The sequence below is a fragment of the Pseudopodoces humilis genome, chromosome 24 (genome assembly GCF_049639895.1).
Source record: "Pseudopodoces humilis isolate 2021_Gansu_Grassland_sample_001 chromosome 24, ASM4963989v1, whole genome shotgun sequence".
NCBI classification, from domain to species: Eukaryota; Metazoa; Chordata; class Aves; order Passeriformes; family Paridae; genus Pseudopodoces; species Pseudopodoces humilis.
In genome coordinates this window covers 4181315-4201903 of record NC_142223.1, presented here as the reverse complement: position 1 = coordinate 4201903, position 20589 = coordinate 4181315, and the positions used below count along the sequence as shown (strand labels likewise).

At 47.8% G+C, this 20589-nt stretch overlaps 2 protein-coding genes across 5 annotated transcripts; one reads left to right on the top strand and one right to left on the bottom strand.

The window, feature by feature from the left end:
• The first annotated feature begins 693 nt into the window (after positions 1 to 693).
• Positions 694 to 4536, top strand: TPRG1L (tumor protein p63 regulated 1 like). 3 transcript variants are annotated; one of them, XM_014257228.2, is made up of 6 exons: positions 694 to 897; positions 974 to 1065; positions 1554 to 1730; positions 2293 to 2446; positions 3158 to 3383; positions 3626 to 4536. In XM_014257228.2, the coding sequence occupies exons 1-5, from the start codon at positions 694 to 696 to the stop codon at positions 3350 to 3352; spliced, it is 822 nt and encodes a 273-aa protein (XP_014112703.2). In that variant the 3' UTR covers positions 3353 to 3383; positions 3626 to 4536. The 3 variants fall into 3 exon arrangements, with proteins under 3 accessions (XP_014112703.2, XP_005528409.2, XP_005528408.2); XM_005528352.3 differs by having other exon boundaries at positions 3593 to 4536; XM_005528351.2 differs by having other exon boundaries at positions 3158 to 4536.
• A 404-nt stretch (positions 4537 to 4940) lies between these two features.
• On the bottom strand, positions 4941 to 20297 carry WRAP73 (WD repeat containing, antisense to TP73). Of its 2 annotated transcripts, none has more exons than XM_005528345.3 (12): positions 20119 to 20297; positions 18937 to 19089; positions 18261 to 18377; positions 11178 to 11250; positions 10283 to 10386; positions 9409 to 9495; positions 8746 to 8880; positions 8582 to 8659; positions 7215 to 7320; positions 6607 to 6732; positions 5692 to 5883; positions 4941 to 5399 (listed from the first exon to the last, which is right to left on the bottom strand). In XM_005528345.3, exons 1-12 carry the CDS (start codon positions 20185 to 20187, stop codon positions 5290 to 5292), a joined length of 1350 nt encoding a protein of 449 aa, XP_005528402.1. In that variant the 5' UTR covers positions 20188 to 20297; the 3' UTR covers positions 4941 to 5289. The 2 variants fall into 2 exon arrangements, with proteins under 2 accessions (XP_005528402.1, XP_087922686.1); XM_088066560.1 differs by lacking the exon at positions 20119 to 20297 and adding an exon at positions 19955 to 20071.
• Positions 20298 to 20589: the final 292 nt, after the last annotated feature.

The window sequence follows — 20589 nt, the reverse complement described above, 5'->3', positions numbered from 1 at the left end:
CAGAGCTGAGACAGGCCTCGTACACCTCTGGGTGTACAACCGTGGTGGCACCTGGGACCTCATACAGCCCCAGGTGTGTGACAGCATCGACACCTGGTACCTGATACAGCTCTGGGCGGGGGACAGTGACAGCACCCAGCACCCGGTACAGCCCCAGGTTTGTGATGGTGACAATACCCAGTACCTGGTGCAGCCCCAGTGTGTGACAGTGATGGCATCTGGTACCTAACACAGCTCTGAGCAGGCAACAGTGACAGCACCCACCACCTGGCATAGCTCTGCTGTGTGATGGTGGCAATACCTGACACAGGTACAAGCCAGCTGTCCGATGGTCACAGCACCTGACAGACCCCTGGCCATGTGACAGTGATGGTACCTGGTACCTAATCAGCTCTGAGCAAGCGGTAATGAAAAACAAATGAAAAGCAGCCACCACTTTGTACAGCCCCAGGTGTGCGATGGTGACGGTCCCAGCAGCCGCCGGTGGGTGACGATGACAACACGCGCCAGGCAGGCCCGGCGGAGCGGGGAGCGCTGCCGTGCCCCGCATCCCTGCCCGGGAAGCGGCCGAGCATCCCGGCCGGGGCTGCAGTGCCGCCTCCCGGCCCGGCGCGGAGCGAGAGGCGGCTCCGGGCGCTCCGCCCGCCCCGCTCCGCCCCGGAAGGCTCCGAGCGCCCGCCCGGCGCCGCCGCGATGCTGCAGCTGCGGGACGCGGACGAGTCCGGCCCGGCCGGCGGCCCCGGCAGCCCCGGCAACCCCGGGGCCGCCACGCTGGTACCGGGTGGGCCCGGGCCGCCCTTCCAGCCGGCCGCGCCGCCGGCCCGGCAGACGCTGCGGCCGCTGAGTGTCCGCACCGCGGGCCGCGCCGGCCGCCTGCGCCAGTACTTCGTGTTCCGGGTGCGCGCCGGGAGGGGCGCGGGGGCAGCCGCGGCACCGGCCCGCACGCCCTGACCTCTGCCTTCTCCCCCCACAGCCCGGCACCATCGAGCAGGCGGTGAGCGAGATCCGCGTGGTCGTGCTGCCCGCCGAGGACGGGGAGGTGCAGAGCGTGTGGCTGCTCACCGAGTGAGTTCCGCGGCGGGATGGCACGGGCGCTCCGGGCGGGGGTGATGAGCGCCAGCGCAGCCTCGGCCCCGCGGGCATGCTCCAGAGCCTCACGTCCCACATCAGCGTTTCTCTGTATTAAACCTGGTGAATATTAATGCGCGCACAAGGCCCGGAATGGCCCGGGGTGGCTGCAGCCATCGTTATTTCATCATTTCTTTATAAGCCAGCTCTCCAGATCCAGACCAACGCTCCCCAGTTAACCCCTTATAAAACCCAGTCCCACAGAGAACCCACTCTTGCAGTAAAGTGCGGGTGTAGCTTTAACAAACTAACCCAAAGCACAGACCCTCAGCCCTTCACTGGCCCTGCTGATGCAAAGCAGAAGCTGTAACAGAAAATACAGCATCAAATTTGTTCTCCTCAGCAACTCTGCTGTCTGCCAAGCTCTTCAGTGTTTCTAGCCAGGAGTCAAAACCACTTAAAGCTCAGTCGTGTTCTCTCCCCAGAATCGATCACTGGAATAACGAGAAGGAGCGGCTTGTCCTCATCACGGACTGGTCCCTCCTGGTCTGCAAGTACAACTTCATCAGCCTGCAGTGCCAGCATGTGACCAGGATTGCCCTCAGTGCCGTGGACACCATCTCCGTGGGGGAGTTTGAGTTCCCACCCAAATCTCTGAACAAGTAAGCAGCCCCAGTCACATGTAAGTCTTGCACAGTTATTTGGAACAGATTGAGCTGTCAGCTTGGCCCCTGGAATGAGAATTCTTGTTTTGCTTGCTTAACTGTGCAAACAATTCCAGAAGCTTTACTGGAAGACCTCAGGGTAGCTGCTGGTTTGCTGGGGTGGTGAGTAGCTGCACTAACAGCAAGTTGCTCAAGGACTTTCAAGATAAGATGAGTAGATTTGGGAGCAGAAACTCATCACCATTACATAATACAGTAAGTAGCAGTAACACCTTAGCGTGAGTAGAAAGCTGTGAGTCCTGTACACAGGGGCTGTCACAGGCTGTGAAGGATGGCCATGGTGTCCCAGGTGCTTCCCTTTCTTGCTCTCAGCTCATAAGGATGTCCCTTTGCACATTTCAGGGGCTGATTACTGCATTTCTTGCCTACAGTAAAATTTACCATCACTTGTATTTTGAGATAGCTTCTAGTTTCACGTAGGTCTTTTCCAGACAGAACATTTTTAGTTAACCTTGCTCCAAGACTGGGAAATTTTACCCTGTTCATTCTGCACTATCAGGAGGGAAGGTGTCGGTATCCGCATCCAGTGGGACAAGCAAAGCCGTGCCTCCTTCATCAACAGGTGGAACCCCTGGTCCACCAACATCCCCTACGTGACCTTCACCGAGCACCCCATGGCAGACGCAGACGAGAAGATCTCATCCCTGTGCCGGGTAAGGAACAGCCTCTGCTGCTCCAGGCAGCTCACTGAGCTCATAGGGTGGACATAATTTGCTTTATTTTAAAGCAATGCATAAATTAATCTAACAAAATTGGTTACATCAAGGTAGAATTTAGAGCTGGGAGCTCCATCTTCCCAGTCTCCAAATTTTGACTTGCAGGGTGACCCCACTGCCCACTTTTGCCAGCCACCCATAACAGGCTGAAATACAGAGGAAGCCAAAATTTCTGAAGGTGCAGAGTCCTGTAAAACCAAAAAGCAAACAGATCTTAGGCTGCTTCTGCTTTTACTTACCTGTCTGATGATGGACTTTCCATCTAGGACTGCCAGCTAATTAACAGATGGTTTAATTGCTCACTGAAAACCTTCATCAAGATGGTTCTCAGTTCTTTTTGTAATAGGTGCTTCCCTCTGAAGGTCTGCCTAAAATTAGAACACTATTAAGCGTAACACATCAGTGATCAGAGCAGAACCACAGTCAGAAATAAACACCTGGTCACTGATGAATCTTTACCCTGTTTAAGTCACACATCAGCAGTGTCCTGTGTGAAATTAACAGAATCATTGAGGTTAAATATCGGACTGTGACTATCACAGCCCATAGAGCCCTGACAGCTACAGCTTTAATGCTAACCCTTCACCATTCCCTATGCTTAAGAGTTTGTAAAACAATGCAAAAGCAAGGGGATTTCTTTTCTCCCAGCTGGAAAACTTTCAAACACAGCTGATCCAGGCTGTGAAGAAAGCCCACAAGGAGGGCCCGGTGCCGGGAAGTGCTAACGGGGTGCTGGTGCTGGAGCGGCCCATCCTCATCGAGACCTACCTGGGACTGATGTCCTTCATCAACAACGAGGCCAAGCTGGGCTACTCCATGACAAGAGGCAAAATTGGATTTTAAACCCCCTTGCGAGTCACCTGTTCAAGGGCAAGTGAGTTGCTGGTGGTACTCTGGGGAGAGGGTGCTGAGGGCACAGCACGTGATAAAGCAAAGTTGCCAGGGGAAGGAAAGGAAAGGGGGAGGTTGTAGAACGCTTCCCAGGTTGTTTGGGAATGCACAGGTTGGATTTGAAGCAGACTCAGGGTGGTGTCAGTCTTGTATTTTGTACTTGATTTACAGCCCTCACTGGTCCTTGTGCAGGGTGAATGAGCAGTGGTGTGTTCTGTGTCCCAGTGCCTGCTCTTCCCAGTCCATGAAGTGCCATTGGAATCTGCTGAAACCCCCAGTCCACAGCAGAACCTTTGTGCCACGGCCCTGCTGTATCCCTGTGTACGGTGTCAAATCCTGTCGTGTGCTTGGGACTGCTTTGTGTTGTTTAAGAGGAATTGCTGCTCCAATCGCCATGATCTCAGTGCTCTGATTAATGCCTGTTAGGAATTTTCAAAGCTGTCAGTCAGTCTTTAACAGTATTTGCTGGCTTTTGCTAAAGCTGCACTGTTCCACCAGCTCAGCAGCAGTTTGTGAACTCAATATGCATTTCTGAGCTTCTTGTAAAAATCCCTCTAAGAACCTACTTGAACTTCCTCTCTACTTCTGTTTCTTTGCTGCAGTCACAGAATAAAGACTGTTGTGAGAGAACATTGCCAAAAGCCTCACAAACACGTTTGCCTTCAAAGCTGTTCTTTGTAGAACTGAAAAGGAATTCTATTTTGGTTAGATTGATACTCTTAGCCATTTTTCTTAAATCTACTCTAGTTTGGACCAGGACTTTTTAATGGAGACAGAGAAAACTTTCAGCACTGTGTGTCAGCCTTGGGTGATACATTCCTGCACTGAACCTCTCATCCAGGGATGAAATTCAGAAGCAGCCCAAGAGATTACAGCTGTAATTGCTCAGGAGGTGACTCTAACAAGCTTTTTCCTTGTGCATGACCTCCTCTCCATGCCCTTTCATCAGAGCCTTTATCTTCTAGATGAACACTGTGCTGCACTGGTGAGGTTTTTTGACTTTAATGTAGGTGAGTGTTTGTGAAACTCTTGTTGCAGTCAATCCTGGCTCCAGCTTTCCAAGCTTTTTCATGCATTTTCTAAGTTACCTGTTCAATTTTCATTACCCTTCCAGTAAAGTTGAAATTTAACTCTTACTTGGTATTCGCTCTTCATTTTCTGGAGACTGAGGCTGTGAAATTAGGTAGCAAAAGAAAAAACATCCAGTAAATTCCTAAACAAGAGGCTCCCTCCTTAGAAGGACACAGGAAAAAAAGGAAGAATATGCAACTGGCTCCTTCCCTGCCAAACCATCCACTCCTATTTGGCACCAGAGTTGGGACAAAAACTCCCATTTCAGTTACCTATAATTCAGCATCTTGAAGTGTCAATTGCGATCCTTCTGGCAAAGATTCCATGTAATAAATCCATGGTGGCCCAGGTACAGTTACTGTCACCCAAAATTAACTGTGTGCAAGTAACAGTTTCCTTGTGCTGGGATGAATTGCTACATCACATCACTGATCACACTGAAACAAACTTTCAAGTGCAGAGATCCAGGTTTATAGTTTATAACTATCAAAATATTTATTGGAAATAGAAAAATTAAATAATAGCTATACATTATATACACACAGAGCTACAGTCTTAGAAAATAAGGGTTCAGTGTTGAAAAAGAGATGTTCAACTCCACTAATACTCATGTTTTCTTGCAACAGACACTCATTCCTTACATTTCACTTGCTACATCACTTCATTCAAATGCAGTCACAGTATTTCACACACTGAGCTTGGAGCTCCTTCAAATAAATAACTTATAAATACAAACACTTCAGACTGGGCAATAGGTTTTGACTCCTTTCCTCTTTCTTCCTCAGACTTGGGAGCATTTTTAATGCATTTTAGTTATTTTATTTTACCGCTTCTGTTTCCAAGTAACACACACAGAAGTTGTCCTTACTCAGGAGCAGCATGGAGTCCCCATTAGAATTCCAGGAGAGAGATGTGATCTGGAAGTCACCTGCGGGAAGAAATCAGAGTGTGTCAGCAAGGAGGTGGCAGCCCATGCTCCTGCTGGAGGAAAAGGCAGCTGGAATCAGCCACACAAATCCCTGCTGGCCCTGTGCTGTCCTTGAAACATTTCCTGTGTCTCACTATGAGCTCCTCTTTTCCCAAGGGTGAAAACACCCATTTTTAAGCAGCTCCAAGAACATACCTGAGCTATTTCCAGGATAACACTCAGATCAGTTTATAAATGGAATAGTATTTTGTCACTGAGCAGTTGCTGAGAGGTTGTGGCAGCTGCTGCTCACCTTCTCCAGGCACCTGCACAACAACACAGCCAGCTGGGGACCACAGGTACACTCTGCTGCTGCCCGTGCACACAGCCAGGCGGGGCTGGCAGGGGTCCCACTGGAAACTCTGGATCGTGCACAGCTGCTCCAACACCACGGACAGCTTCAGCTTCCGGATGTCCCAGATCCACACGGCGTTGGGAATGTTATCTGCAGAGGAAGCAGCAACCGTGTGATAGCTGGAGGATAAAAGGATCACGCTTGGTTTTTCTAAATGCACAGGAACAAACAAATTCATACAATGCAAACCTTTAAGTACAGCCCAGGCTTAGCACCACTTGAGTTCTGCCAAGCAGAGCCTTCAGGAAACACCTCAGCCTTGGAAATATTGCAAAGAAAGATAAAAGTGATCTAGTTCATCTCCCAGTCTGTCCCTAGCTTTTATCACGTTAGTCTGTCTGATGGGTTTTGCACCTGACTCAGAGCTTTGGCACCCAGGCACAAACAGCCCCTCAGGACCAAAGGGAAAAACTGAACATTAATTCCATGACTTTCACTATTCAGGAAGTCAGAATTCCTCCTGCTATAGGTTAAGCAGAGTTCTGCCTCTTAAGAGACTCAGGCGGTGGGAAGATTTGTTTCATTTTCAATACAGTGAGCTCACACAAACTTGAAGAAACCTAAAACCCCACTATTTTCATTAAATACAGAGCCAAGGCTGAGTTCATGCCCTGATCAGCAGTTCTGGCAGTTCACAACAGCTAACACACACTAGAAGACAGGCTGGGATTCCTCTGTAGTTACACATCTCACAACAGAGCTGATTTTACAGGGCCATGACTCTTTTTATAGTGCAAAGGATCATTTCTGCTAAGGAAACCCCCCACATGCCCCACATGGTTTCCCCTCTAAGGCAGGGCAGTCGGAACCTACCATTTTTGGTTGCCAGGAAACAGTTATCTGCACTGAAGGCCAACATCCCAACTCCCACTTTGGGATTTGCCCTGTCAGCAACTGGTTTGATGTACTGTAAAGAAATTGGCACCTGGGAAATGTCATCTGGAATAGGAAATAAAAGTATTTCACTAAGTGAGCCTGGGTGGACAATGCATTCACATCCAACTGTTAAAACCCCTCATCTCTGAAGTGATAGGACCGTATTTTATTCTTCTCCAAGATGTTCCATTCAAAATTTCAATTGCTTTAAGATACCATATCCTCACAGCCACCCTACTACTATTCCTGCCCTCCTACAGAAAAGGAAAGGCTGAAAATTCAGTCTGAGATTCCTCAGATTAAATCAGGAAAATGAAAGATTAGTTTTTTTACTACCTTTTAACTTTTTCTTTTAACTAATATTTCAAACACTGTTAACCAAAGGTGATTTACAGTGCCACAAAGACTGAGACTGATTTTTACTGCCCTCAAGAACATCCAGAAGATCTGTTCTACCATCCAAGGGGCAGAGTTCACCTACAATGTTTATTTAAAGACTTCCCAAGGCAAACTCAAGTGTCTGGTTTGAGTAAACTTTGGCTTACATTTACTCTTTGTGCTGAAGAGAGAACTAGCCAATGCTCTTGTTGGAGGGAAAGAAAGTCTCTCTGTGTCAACAGTTGGGGATTTCTCCACTTCTTTATACACAATCTACAAAGAAACAAGTGAGAGCTCTACAGAAGGACCTCAGAGAGTTTGAACATGGACTGTTACCAAATACCCACATCCCACTGGCTCATTTGCACATTTAGTAGATCTCAGCATCCCCTGGTTCATCAGCAGAGGAAAGGGCTTCAGTAGGCAGATCTGGAATCCAGTATTCCCAGTAAATCATGGGCCATTTGGAACCATGATCAGGGAAACACTCCAAAGAATAAATCTGAGGGAGTGCACCTCATCCATTATTTCTGACAGCAAATTAAATCATCCCCAATTACAGTGGGAACATGTATCTCATTTTTGCAACCAAAAATCTTTAATCTGATTCTAACACAAAGTGCAGCACTGCAGAAGGAAAATAGCAAAAATATTTTAGTGTGTCTGCAACATATTCCCAAACACAAGCACCAGGATAAAACACAGCAACTGCAATTCCTGTCTGTGTAGTGGAGATTAACAGAGCTATTTCCATTTGTTTTCCATGACATATTTTACACCTAACTGGAAGTTAAGGCATTCTTCAGCTATGAGAAGCTTTGCTGAGGTGCTTTAATGGCTCGTGCCTTGCTTCTGGTTAAGAGGCAGAGTCATGTGAATATTGCAGGCTTACAATCCACACACAAACTCTTCCAGGAGGTCTGTTCAGTCCCTCTGCAATGGCAAACAGCACCACACACTGTTCTTGTTACCTCCAGGGATGAGATCAGCTCGGGATTTTGGGAACAGCAGTTCTGCACCTGCTGCCAACAGCCCAGAATCTGTCAGGCCTTGCAGGTTCAGGTATAAAGGATAAAAATCAATACTGACAGATGTTCCAGGAAATGCCCTTTAGGTGAGCTGGATGAGCCTGTCCACACAGGATGAAAAATCTGAACACAATCCAGTTCCAGCACTGTTTAAAGTTAAGAATTGTATAATGCTGAGACAAATCTCTCCTGTTCAGCTTTCCATTTTGCTATCGGCTGCACACCCTAATCTGTAATGCAGCCACCACCTACACCAAAATACACTGGCACGTGACAGGAGTATCTGAGAATCTATTACTGCTCAAGAGAGACAACCACAGACATATTCAATCAAATTTGAAAGGATTCACACATTTTCGTTATATTCCCAGGTTGTAATTTCCCAAGCCCCAGCAGGAAAAAAAGCAAAGCCTCCAGAATGAAATGGACTCATCAGCATCTTTGAGATACAAACAGCAGCATCCAAGCTCTGCTAAGGACTCCATGAATTTGGGACCCACACTTACAGTCTTCTTGCTGGCAATGGTTGCTGGATGGTCAAGCTCCGTGATCTTCTTCCACGTCACGTGGTTCAGGATACGCACCTGGCTCAGGAAGCATGGCAAGGGGAGACTGTTAGGGCAAAGTTCTCCAAATGGTTTAGATAAAAGAGGCAGAAACCATTTCTTACCTTTTCATCAAAGCTGCCAATGGCCAGGAACTGGCTGCTGGGACTCCAGGCGATGGATTTGACGCCCAGGGGCCACTCATAGGCACGGTAGGAGGAGAGCAGCCGCCCATCAAGGGAGTACAGCAGGACCTTGTACTGAAACACAGACAGAGCCACTCTAAAATCCAGCAATGCTGCTAAAAACCACAGGCAGGCAAATCATCCCTGCCAAACATTGCCTGTTTAACATGCAGCAAGTTAAATACAAAGGTACAAATGGTCTCTTAGCACTGAGTTAAGAGGCTTCGTTGCTCTCTTTTTGGATGAGTACTTTCATTAACTGTAAAATCACTGTGCAGTGCAATATCAGTAAAGTTGTAGAACACTCTTACATTCTTCCATTATTCTTCCATTATTTCAGTAGCATCTTCTACAATGTTTACAATTTTTTTACAAGATAAATTAGAAATAATTTATGCTGTCATTGAGGGTTTACAGAAGTGACATCCACTTGCAAGGACACCCATCCCCAATACAAGTGTAATATTTAACAAAAGCTGGACTCACACCTTTTTATGTTCAAAAGAAACATTTTAAGTACTAATTGTTTTAGTCACTGCTTTATACATGATGGCCAAAGACCAGCTTGAACTCTTCAAGAAAAGAATTTGCTTTTCCTCCTACCTCCAGGCATGTGTCCCATGCTGCCAGCACACAGCCATTGGGAGCCCACTCAATCCCAAACAGATCCTGGGTTTCAGTGTCAAAATGCTGCCCACAAAAGAGAAACCACAAAACCATTTGAAATATGTCAACAAATGCTGTTACACCTAAACTGACAGAAGGTTCAGTTTTAACCTTTCAAGGGCTACCACAAACACAAAAGAGCTTTTTGTATGCCAGAGTAGCAACAAAAATATTTCCTCTTGTAACACATGCTGCATTCAGTGGATCTTTGATCCCCTCTACAGAAAAGCTAAAAGTTTCTATACTTTCAAATAAACAACATTTCATATGAAAATTAAATTAGTCACACTGAATAAATCAAAAATTCAGGAAGCCCAATTCCTTGTCTTAAAGCCAGTACAGGATTTCATAATCCCAGAATAGTCTGAGCTGGAAGGGACCTTACAGCTCATCTACTATGGGCAGGGACACCTTCTGCTATCCCAGGTTGCTCCAAGTTCCATCCAACCTGGCCATGGACACTTCCAGGGATGGAGCAGCCACAGCTTCCACTACAAGGTTCATTAGGGAAGAGCTCAGGAACATGACAAACATTTAGTGGTATTTCCCAAATTTTCTCTCAGCTTCTGGTGAGGCTCAGAATTCCCAAATTAGAGGTGACACAACATACAGACAAGTTTTTCATGAGGTTTAATTGCTCAGATCCAGCCTGTGACCAGTGCCAGTCTCCATGGACTGATCCCATGTGTGAACAGTTTATGTCACATGTCCCAAGTACCAAGCACTTGCTACTCCCACTGTTTCTAATGGAGTAGTGTGCAGTATGTGCAGGTAACCTCCACAGCAGGGTAGGAGGAGAGGCAGAGCTTACCCTGAGGAGCTGCCAGTTTCTGCACACGAAGATGCTGATGAAATCTTTGCAGTCCCGTCGCTCCGCCACGGCCATGTAGCGCCCATCCCTGGTGAAAGCCACCCCTGCCACAGGACAGATTAATTAAACCTGGCTTAAATAGAAATCACACAACAAGGCAGAAGAGCTGATGAGGCTTCAGCGAAGAACAGTTACTCCCAATTCAAAGCAGAAATAAAAGAGGAGACAGAATATCTTCACAGAAGGTCACATTAATCAAGGCAAAGCACAGTGCTACTGATCTACTGTGTCAGCGATTTTTAAGCTCAGAATGTACAATTTCTCAGGATGCAGAGCTCCAGCGTGCTTCAAAACACATCTAACCACTGACAGTTGTTATATAAACCAAACAGATTTTAAACAACCACTTCATTTAGCCTGGCTAAATGGATCAGTTATGCAACCATAAGGTCTCCAACTCCCAGGCATTGCTCCCCATCCTCTCGGATTTTACATGGAATACATAATTGTCTTTGTCATCTCTGGGATACAAGCCTTGGGCAGGAAACTGCTCACCACAGCCATGTGGTCTTACAGCCCTGACACAATCCCTTTCCAGCCTTTCCATATGCAGAAGATGACAAAAGTCCCTTTGAATTAATGTTTTTTATCACAAGCACATCCAGCATAATTTAATGCCTTAAAGGATCCCCCAGAAGCAAACACAACACAGATGCACATGTGAAGAGCAGGCACGTGGGTCAGCTGGAATCCATCACTCACACAGCCTGGCTGCAGGTGCTGCTCAGAAGGGACAGGACCAGACCCTGTTCCCAAACATGGCATTTGTCATCACATTAATTTTCCCTTTCTGTCACATTAAAGGACCATTCCCAGGTAGGTGTATGACACTTACCTTGCTGGCATGCTTTGGGGTACTTGATGTAAGACACAGACTTGGTGCACAAGGACCACACCGTGATTCGGAGCTAGAACAGAGACAGGGAGCAGTTTGGTTATTTTTGTAGATTGAAAAAATAATAATTAATAGGAAAATATCAACCTAATTCAGCAACACAAAGTGGATCAATGAACTTTCTGTGATTAATTAATTCGGCAGCTATTTTGTGTAACACAATGTCCTGGGAAGCAGCTAAGAGGAATTCTTTCCCAATTTCTGGCAGTTAGCAGGGAATTTACCCCAAGCTTACATGAGTACTCTAGATGGGGACACAAAATTCACATCACTGGTATGGAGATAAACTCTTCACAAACACTGAAGTTCCTGACATTAGGACAAATGTTTCTCAATCTATTGCCCAGAATCACTTTGCAGTTGGGAAAACAGATTCATCACAGAATCTGGAGGAGAGGTGGGGAGTTTCTTGCCTTTATGAATAGATGACAAGTTACAGGCACTTCAGAACATTGTATCCCTTGGGAAAAGGCTACCAAGTGTGAACACTGAGCTGTATTTTACAACATTTAGAAACCCTCAGCTTTCATGGCTGATTTGTTTTGCTCTTCTCTCCTCAGGCACACACAATGAGGCACCCATACAGAATTACTGAAAAATTCAGACACCCAAAACCTGCTATGCAAAGCAAGGCTTTACACTGGTGTTTGGGGGATTTCTGGAGAACTGTGCCTCCACAAGCACCAAGAGCTGCAGAGAGGGCAGGCAGCTGCAAACCTAGCCACCCCACAGCTCCCCAAGGTCACAGCTGCACTCCAGGCTCTGCCTTGCCATCTGCACATTACCCAATTAAAAATAAATACTCCCTCTCCCTTAGCAACGACAGCCCCAGCCACATGGGCATTCACCAGGATAGCACATGAACCTTTGCATTTGGAGCTGGAGCAAAGAATGTTTCCAGGCTCAGGTTTTTAACTTGTGTTTTCCTGCATTTTACTGTACCAAGGAAGAGCTACAGGTATGACTTTTAGCAATTAAGCACCTCCATCACAAAGCTGCCTTTTCCTCAACTACTGAACGCCAAAATTAATTCTGATCTGTTAGGTAAAACACCAGCATTGTCCCCATTTCCTCCTCCTCCCACATCCCACACAGCCCAGCAGCATTGCAGCAGTCTCGGGAGGAAGGTTCTCAGACACCCTTTTGCAGGTTTGTCCTTTACACACCTTATCGTTCCCTGAAGTACCTGGCACTGTTCAATGGTGACAAAGGATGCTGAGGGAGCAGCCTGTGGATCTGCTTCACTGGTAATACTGCAGGCTCTGTGTTGCAACAGAAGTTGGAGGTTTTCCCCTTGCTGACATGATCAGTTTTGGTGGGAAACACAATTCATTTACAGGGATTTACAGGGTTCAAACCAAGCTTCAGAATTCCAGTAAACATTGCCTCCCCATCAGAGATCCATTGAATCCCAAATAGTCCCTTCTGCCCTACACATCAGACAAACTTCTGAGATTTGATGAAATAGCACAGAAATCTTTTTCCATGGAATCATAGAATAATTTGGGCTGGAAGGGACCTTAAAGCTCATCTTGTCCCACCCCCTGCCAAGGACACAGACACTTTCCAGTAGACCAAGTTGCTCCAAGCCCTGTCCACCCTCACAGGGAAGGATTTCTTCCCAGTATCTCACCTAACCCTGACCTCTCTGTCAGTGTCATTCCTCCTTGTCCTGTCACTCCAGGCCCTTGGAAATAGTCTCTTTCCATCTTTCCTGTAAGTTCCCTTCAGGCACTGCAAGGCCACAATGAGGTCACCCCAAAGCTCCTCCTCTCCAGACTGGAAAATCCCAACTCTTCCAGCCTTTCCCCCGAGCAGAGTTGCTCCATCCCTCTGATGACCAGGAGCTCCAGGTCCTTCCTAGGCTGGGGCCCCAGGGCTGGAGGCAGCTCTGCATGTGGGGTTTCACCTGGGCAGGGCAGAGGGGCAGAACCTCCTCCTCTAAGTTCAGCAGCTCCTGGAGGAATCCACAAGATGAGCAACCACCAACTTTTATCCCTGGGGCCACTCACTTCCGGCCACCCAAACCCAGCGTTGTCAGTCTGCTCCTCAGGCAAGATTTACTTTAAAAATACCAACACAATGCCTCCACACATTCTTCTGCAGCAACTGCAGCATTGAAATACTGCTGGGGACTATTAATTGCAGCCCTAAATGCACTGGCTGCCCTACCTCCCCTGAGCAAAACACACAGCACACATTCTCCAGCCACTTAATACAAGCTTAGCAGCTGCAGGCTTCAAATGCTGAGGGCTGGACCATCATTTTTCTGACAAAGGCATCTGAGTGCTGCTACACAGCCTCATGAACAGCTCCCCTGGCCTGCTGGGCATCAAACACTTCCACCCTGGACCACACTGGCTGCTCCAAGCCTCAGGAGGCAACACCTTGCTGCTCACATTGAGCTCAAGAGCACACACATCTCTGGAAACGGGACACAGCACAACCCATGCTGAGTTCCCACTGTCGCCTCTGCCCTGCCTGAGGCTCAGCCAAAGAAAAGGCAAAGCCACCTTTGTTTTGAAATATTTCTACATCCATCTCTGCTCCATCATGGAGGCACAGAATCATACAGGATGGAAAATCCCTCACAGACCACTGAGTCCAACCATTTTCCCAGCACTGCCAAGGCCACCATTAGACCACATCCCAAAGTGCTATATTTAAATGTCTTTTAAATCCCTCAAGAGATGGGACTCTAGCCCTCCCTTGAGGGGCCTGTCCCAATGCTTGACAACCCTTTCCATGAAGAAATTTTCCCTAATATCCAATCTAAACCTCCTTTTGCTGTAAAAAAGCAGCTTCTCCAAAAGGGTCAAGCTTTGTGACTCCTCAAGGAGGACAATAATGGTTTTCCTGTTCTTCACTGTTGAGCACGTGCTCCTGGCACTGGATGTTTTGGTGCCATCACACCCTGGTGCTGCTGAGGGGGCACTGCCCTGCCCTGTGTGCCCCAAAACATGGACACCAAACTGCCCCAGTGTCTCTGCAGCACTGGGGAGAGCCCACAGAGCACAGCCAGCACATGCTTCATGACACAGTCACACACACAAAAATACACCTGCAAAAACCCAGACTACAACTAAACCAGATGCCTATAAGTGTCTGACAAGTAAAGCCTTCATCTTCACTCCATCTATCAGCCACAACACACTTTTAACATCTAATAAGAATCACATAGAATCACAGCATGGTTTGGGTTGGAAGAGACCTTCACACATAAAAATTATCTTGTTTAAAATCCTCTCTTCACAGATTCATTGAGGTTGGAAAAGACCACCAAAGTCATTGAGTCCAATCCATCCTGTGCCTCATCCCCACCCTGTCACCCAGCCTAGGGCACTGAGTACCACCTCCAGGGATAGGGATTCCACCACCTCCCTGGGCAGTACCTTCTGATGCCTGACCAGCTTTTCCATGAAAAAATTCTTCCTCATCTCCAACCTGACCCTCCCCTGGCAGAGCCTGAGGCTGTGTCCTCTCATCCTGTCATTCTCTGTCCATTCAACTCCACTCTCTCCCCTGCAAGGGCTGCAGGCTCAGAAGGAAGCACACAGATACATTCTATAATTCCATTGTCACCTCTCACCCAATTCATACAACTTGATGGTTTGGCCTAGTGCTAGGAACATTCAAAACCAAATAATTTTGATTCCTGAAAGTAGGATCCTTTTCCCTTGTTCCATTTGTGCCCACTCAGACATTCCTACAGAGAAACTCACATTATGTGCTTAATGTATGGATTTTACACCCCCATCCCTTAACACTGTGTTTACAACTGAATTGTGACAGAAAGGGAAAACCTTCATATTCCCACCTGGAATATTCCACAATCTCATTTAAATTGCCAAATAAATGAGATGAAGAAGATTAGAAGGATTATGTCACAGCTTGCAGACAGGATCAGGAGCAAGAGAAACACCAAACACAGAGGGGGAGAAAAGAAACTAAACGCTTCAAAAATGACAGGAAATTTCCATTGCTGCTCATTGCCTTTCTTAGGGAATTCATGGAGAAGGGACAATTGTTTTATAGAAGGAGAACAGCCCATGGTCAGTTAAGTCTGCAGCAAGCCCTTCTCCACTGCTCCTTTTGGGGGATACTTTCTCTTCAGCATAGATGACTCAACTGAGTGGAGTTGTCACACTCAAATCCTCACAATAACGGCGTCTGAGAAGATTTCAGCTGTTGTTTTGCAGTGGAAAAACAAACCAAAAGCAGAAACATTTTTAGAATAGCCTAAAAACAGCTGAGAAATAAAATGTATTTAGATGGTAACGTGATAAACAGTCTCCAGCGCCAGGCCCAGAACCACGGCCCAATGTTGACAGCTCCAGGCAGGTGTAGAACTGGTGATTTTCAACAGACAAAAACACACTTTTAAACAACCTACAGCTCAAATAACTGTCAACTCTTGTCCCAGACTTGACTGGGTCACTCAGCCCCCTTACATAGCAGTGTCTGTCAGCACCGGATTTCAGAAGATTATTCGCAGTACATTCCTCGCCAGGAAGCATTTTTCAGCCAATGCAGCCACACACAGTTACTAAGGATTAGCTGGGATACACACAGAAACACACACTTTTCCCTGCTGCTAGAGTTCCAAAGAAGCTCCTTGATGCTTAAGGGCCTGACATGGAATGAGACAAAGCATGTAGTTTATAAGCACAGCTCTTAAGAGAAACACTCCAGAATATCTTCACACTATTTATCCCAGGTCATGAGGAAGCAGAGAATCACAGAATTCCAGGATGGCTTGGGTTGGAAGGGACCTTAAAGCTCATCTTATCCCACCCCCTGCCATGGGCAGGGACACCTTCCACTAGACCAGGTTGTTCTATGCCCTGTCCAACCTGGCTTTCAGCACTTTCAGAAATGTGAAGAGGATCCATTTTCTTTCCTTCAGTTCTTCACCTGCAGCTGTTGGTTAAGCTTTACCTGTGCCTGTAAATTCTGGTGGCATGATGGCATTGGAAGGAGTCACATGGGGTTCAACACCTTCCACAGGACACGTTGATAATGTGAAACTGCCTCCCAGAGAGGATTTCAGTACAGAAGGAACACTAACCACAAAGAAACCCTACAAATCAGCTGATGAATTCCAAGTGTCAGAGGATGGTGCCAGACTACTTTTTCAGGTGCCAGTGACAGGACAATGAGTCATGTCCATAAAGTAAAACACAACAAGCTCCACCTCAACATGAGGAAGAATTTCTTTCCATGGATGGAGGCAGAGCACTGGAACATCTTCCCAGGGAAGGCATGGAATCTCCCTCTCTGGAGACATTCCAAACCCACCTGGATGCATTCCTGTGTCACCTGCTCCAGGTGACCCTGCCTTGGCAGGGGGGTTGGACTGGATTATCTCCAGAGGCCCCTCCCAACTCTAACTATTCTGGGATTCTGTAATGATTTTTCTGAGGCACTGGTAAGTACTCATTGCTAGAAAGAAATTAGCGCAACCATAACCTTTAAAAAACTCAGTGAATAAGAAAGTTCCTTGTGAGCTCTCAGTGGAGTTCACACATTGACCTGAGGAATAACGAGTGGTTACTTGGTGCTGTTTGGAAGTGACCAAAGCCCAGCTGAGCTGGCTGACAGGGAACCCCCAAACCCTCCAGGAAATTGCTGGATTTGAGAACACACTGATATTAAATATCCTGAGCATTGCCCACATCCCCCCAGACTGTGGATTTAGCAGGGAGGGAGCAAACACAGCTCCAACCACGGCACAGCCCCGGCAGCTGTCTGACAACAGCTAATTTAGCAACCTGTTTACAGCTGGAAAGGAAACTTATCCCCACACAGATGCCAACTTGGCAAAGGCTTAATGAAATCCTCTAAGGTCAAACCGAGTTCTGTTGGGAGGCAATAAATCCTCACTGGTCCACCCCCACACACACGTGCCACGAGATCCTCTCTGGGAGCCTCACACAGCCCCAGCCTGCAGTTCTGCCTCCTCCGCTGCTGCCTGTCACCTGCCACCAGCAGGGATGGCTGCACTGCCTCCAGGCTGGAATTCTGGGCTTGTTTTTAATTTTTATTGTTGCTATCAGGGCAATTCACACCTGGGAAAACCAAGGCCTAGACTTATCACTCCTATCTAGAGGGATGGGGGAGTGGGTCTGTACACACACGGCTGAGTCCACAGACACATCCCACTGACATTGGGATTTGCACAAAAAAGGGGGGAATCTTACACTGCAAGCATGTGAATTCTGTGCTAACCAGTGTTATGGCACAAGATCCTGTCACCTAAAACCCTTCCACAGGTTTGGAAAGAGTAAACACAAAGAGAAAGTGTCTCACATGCTGTTCTTGGCTATTTTCTGACCCTTCATTGTTGTACTAAATAACAAGAATCATCAGCCCTAATCCAAAAGGTGGAAGAGTCGCAATCCACAAGCCTTTCTACAAATTGACCATCCACAAAACAGTTTGGATTCTACATTAGTAGCATTCTCCAATATTGGTCTTAATAAGCATTAAAGGTGTCATAATTTTAATTTTAGAAGTGGTTCCACCAGCAGTCTGGGTCCTGTGTGTCAGATCAAACAACTGGGAAAATATTTTCAGGATCTGGATCTAAATCTCATCTGATAGGTCAATAAACATAAGCCTGTACGTTTAAATTTAAAATCACTCTGAAACATTTACGGTTTGGGTTTTGTTAACTAGAAATCCTGAGCTTTTCACACCGTGCAAACAACATATTGGATTTCTAAGACTGCTTAGATGAATGCCATCAACATCAAAAACATCAGGAAATGTTCTAAAACACACAATTTTACCTTCAAATTTAAGTGCTCATTTTCTATCTTCTCACCAGAAGCAAGAGGACAAAATGTTAGTGGAATAACAAACACCAAACCTGGAATTAACCTGAGCTACACACAGGAGTACAGAGCTGCATCCATGCTCTCCACCACCACTGCAGCTTTAAGGGCTTTAGGTTATTTTAGGAGGCAAAGGGCAGACAGCAACATCTGACACCAAGGGGAGCAACCCTGCCTCCACACTCACATGGAACTCGGTGGTGTTGAGGATGTGACGCCCGTCCGGACTCCAGCATGAAGCCACCAATCCTGCGGAGCCCTCGTCGATCTTACAGTGCCAGTCCGGCTGCTCCAGGGACCAGACCTGGGGCAGGGAGCAACCAGACACAGCAGGAAGCATCAGCTCATGCAAACCTCTGCTCAGGAGGATTCCCTGCAGCTGACAACAGGCTCCTGCATCCCACCTCAGGGAGCTCAGGAACACCCAACCACCCACAGCCATGAAGGACTGGCGCTGGATCCCGCTGCAAAAGTGAGTCCCACACCTCTGGGTGATCATGGAAATGGCAAATGATGAGGGGTTTGGGTTTTTTTTTTCAGTGACAAATATTCCGAACATCCAACATTTAAATAGGTTTAGTCCATTTAACAAGCTTGCATGTTATTTCTTTCCTACTGCAATAAGAAACTGGTATGATAATCTCCAATTCTGATCTGTTTTTCTAGACGTTTTTATCCTAAATATTCTTTTTCAATCTAAGATATTTTGCTTCCAAAATCCTGGCATGCTGGGTTATCCTCAAACTGTGTCATCAATAACATCAGGTGCTTCTGCAAAGCCTCAGACTAGTCCTAGCTGTTAAGCGCTCACATCACACCCAAATCCCAGCAGGAAATACGCCCTGTCCTGCCTTCATCCTCACCTGGACAATGCCCCGCTTGTACATGGCACACAGGACGAACAGGGAGTCCGAGGACCACTCGATGTACTGGATCTGATCCAGGCAGGTGTAGAGCTGGCGGATCTGCAGGGAGCTCGCATCCCGAACCACCAAACGGTGCTGCACACAGGAGGCCTGGGGGGAACGGAGACAGGGCTCAGCTGGGGCAGGATCCTGGATGGAGCACCAGGGCTGTCCCTGCCAGGCTCACTGTGATCCCAGGTTTAGTTCAGAGAGGGTCAATGTTGTTTTTTAAAAAAAAAATACTCCCTGTGGGTGGTGAGCCACTGGCACAGGTTGCCCAGAGAAGCTGTGGCTGCTCCTGGATCCCTGGAAGTGTCCAAGACCAGGCTGGACAGGGCTTGGAGCAACTGGGGATAGTGGAAGGTGTGCCTGCCCATGGCAGAGGCTTTGAACTAAATGAGCTTCAAAGTAATTGCACTCCAAACCAGTGTAGGATTCTGTATGCACTGAGCTCCACTGCAAAGTACAGTGAGAACTAACCCAGGGGGAAAGGGAGTTTTACAGTAATAAATATAATCTTTGTTGATTCCATCACTGCTGGGTAAGTAATGCCAGTCTTTAAAAAATATCTGTCTTGTAATTTATTTTATTTCATTGACTCCCAGAATGGTTTGGGGTTGGAAGGGACCTTAAAGTTCATCCAGTGCCACCCCCCTGCCATGGGCAGGGACACCTTCCACTGTCCAAGCCCGGTCCAACCTGGCCTGAGGGCACTTCCAGGAACCCAGGGGCTTCTTTGGGCACCCTGTGCCAGGGCCTGAGGACCCTCACAAAGAAGAATTCCTTCCCAATATCCCATCTAACCCTGCCCTTTGGCAGTTTGAAGCTCTTCTCCCTTGTCCCGCCTCTCCAAACCGTTGTATAAAGTCCCCCTCCATCTTTCCTGTAGGCACCCTCCAGATACTATTTAATTTAAAGTACTAATTCATTTACTGATTAACTTAACCTAACTCAGGGCTCTGGTACTGACACTTACCGCCTCAAAGCCTCTCGGCAGCAGCCTCTGAGCTCAGGCCCGCAGGCTCCGGGGCTCCATCCCTGCCCGCTCCGTGTCCGCCCTCAGCCCGGCCCGGCCCGGGAGGCCCTGCCAACCGCCCTGTCCCGGGCCGCGCGGCCCCGCTGACCGCGGCCGGCACTCACCAGGCATTTTCCGTCGGGGGAGAAGCGGCCCAGGAGCCCCGAGAGCTTGAACAGTTCCGAGAAGTTCATGGCGGGCGCGGCGGCGCTGGGATTCGAACCCGCCGCGCTCCGCTCGGCTCCGCTCCGCTCCTCCGGGGCCCGCCGGAAGGGGCGGGGCCGCGCGGGAGGGGCCGCCCCGGGGCACGCCGGGAGTTGTGGTCCCCGCGCAGGCCCGGCAGGGGGCGCCCGGCGGCGGGAAGCGCGCGGGAAGGCGCCGCGTGAACCGCATTGGTATGCAAATGTGCCGCTAATGAGCTGGGTAATGACGCGGTTAATGAGCTGAGGAGCGCCTTCCCCCTCCTCTTCCTAATCTCAGGGAACCCTCCCTTATCTGGCGCCTTTCCGCGGGCAGCGTCCCGCGCCCGGAACAGCCCAAGGCAATTAATCAACCCTTCTGGCTAATTAATCAGCCCTTCGGGCTAGTCACTACTG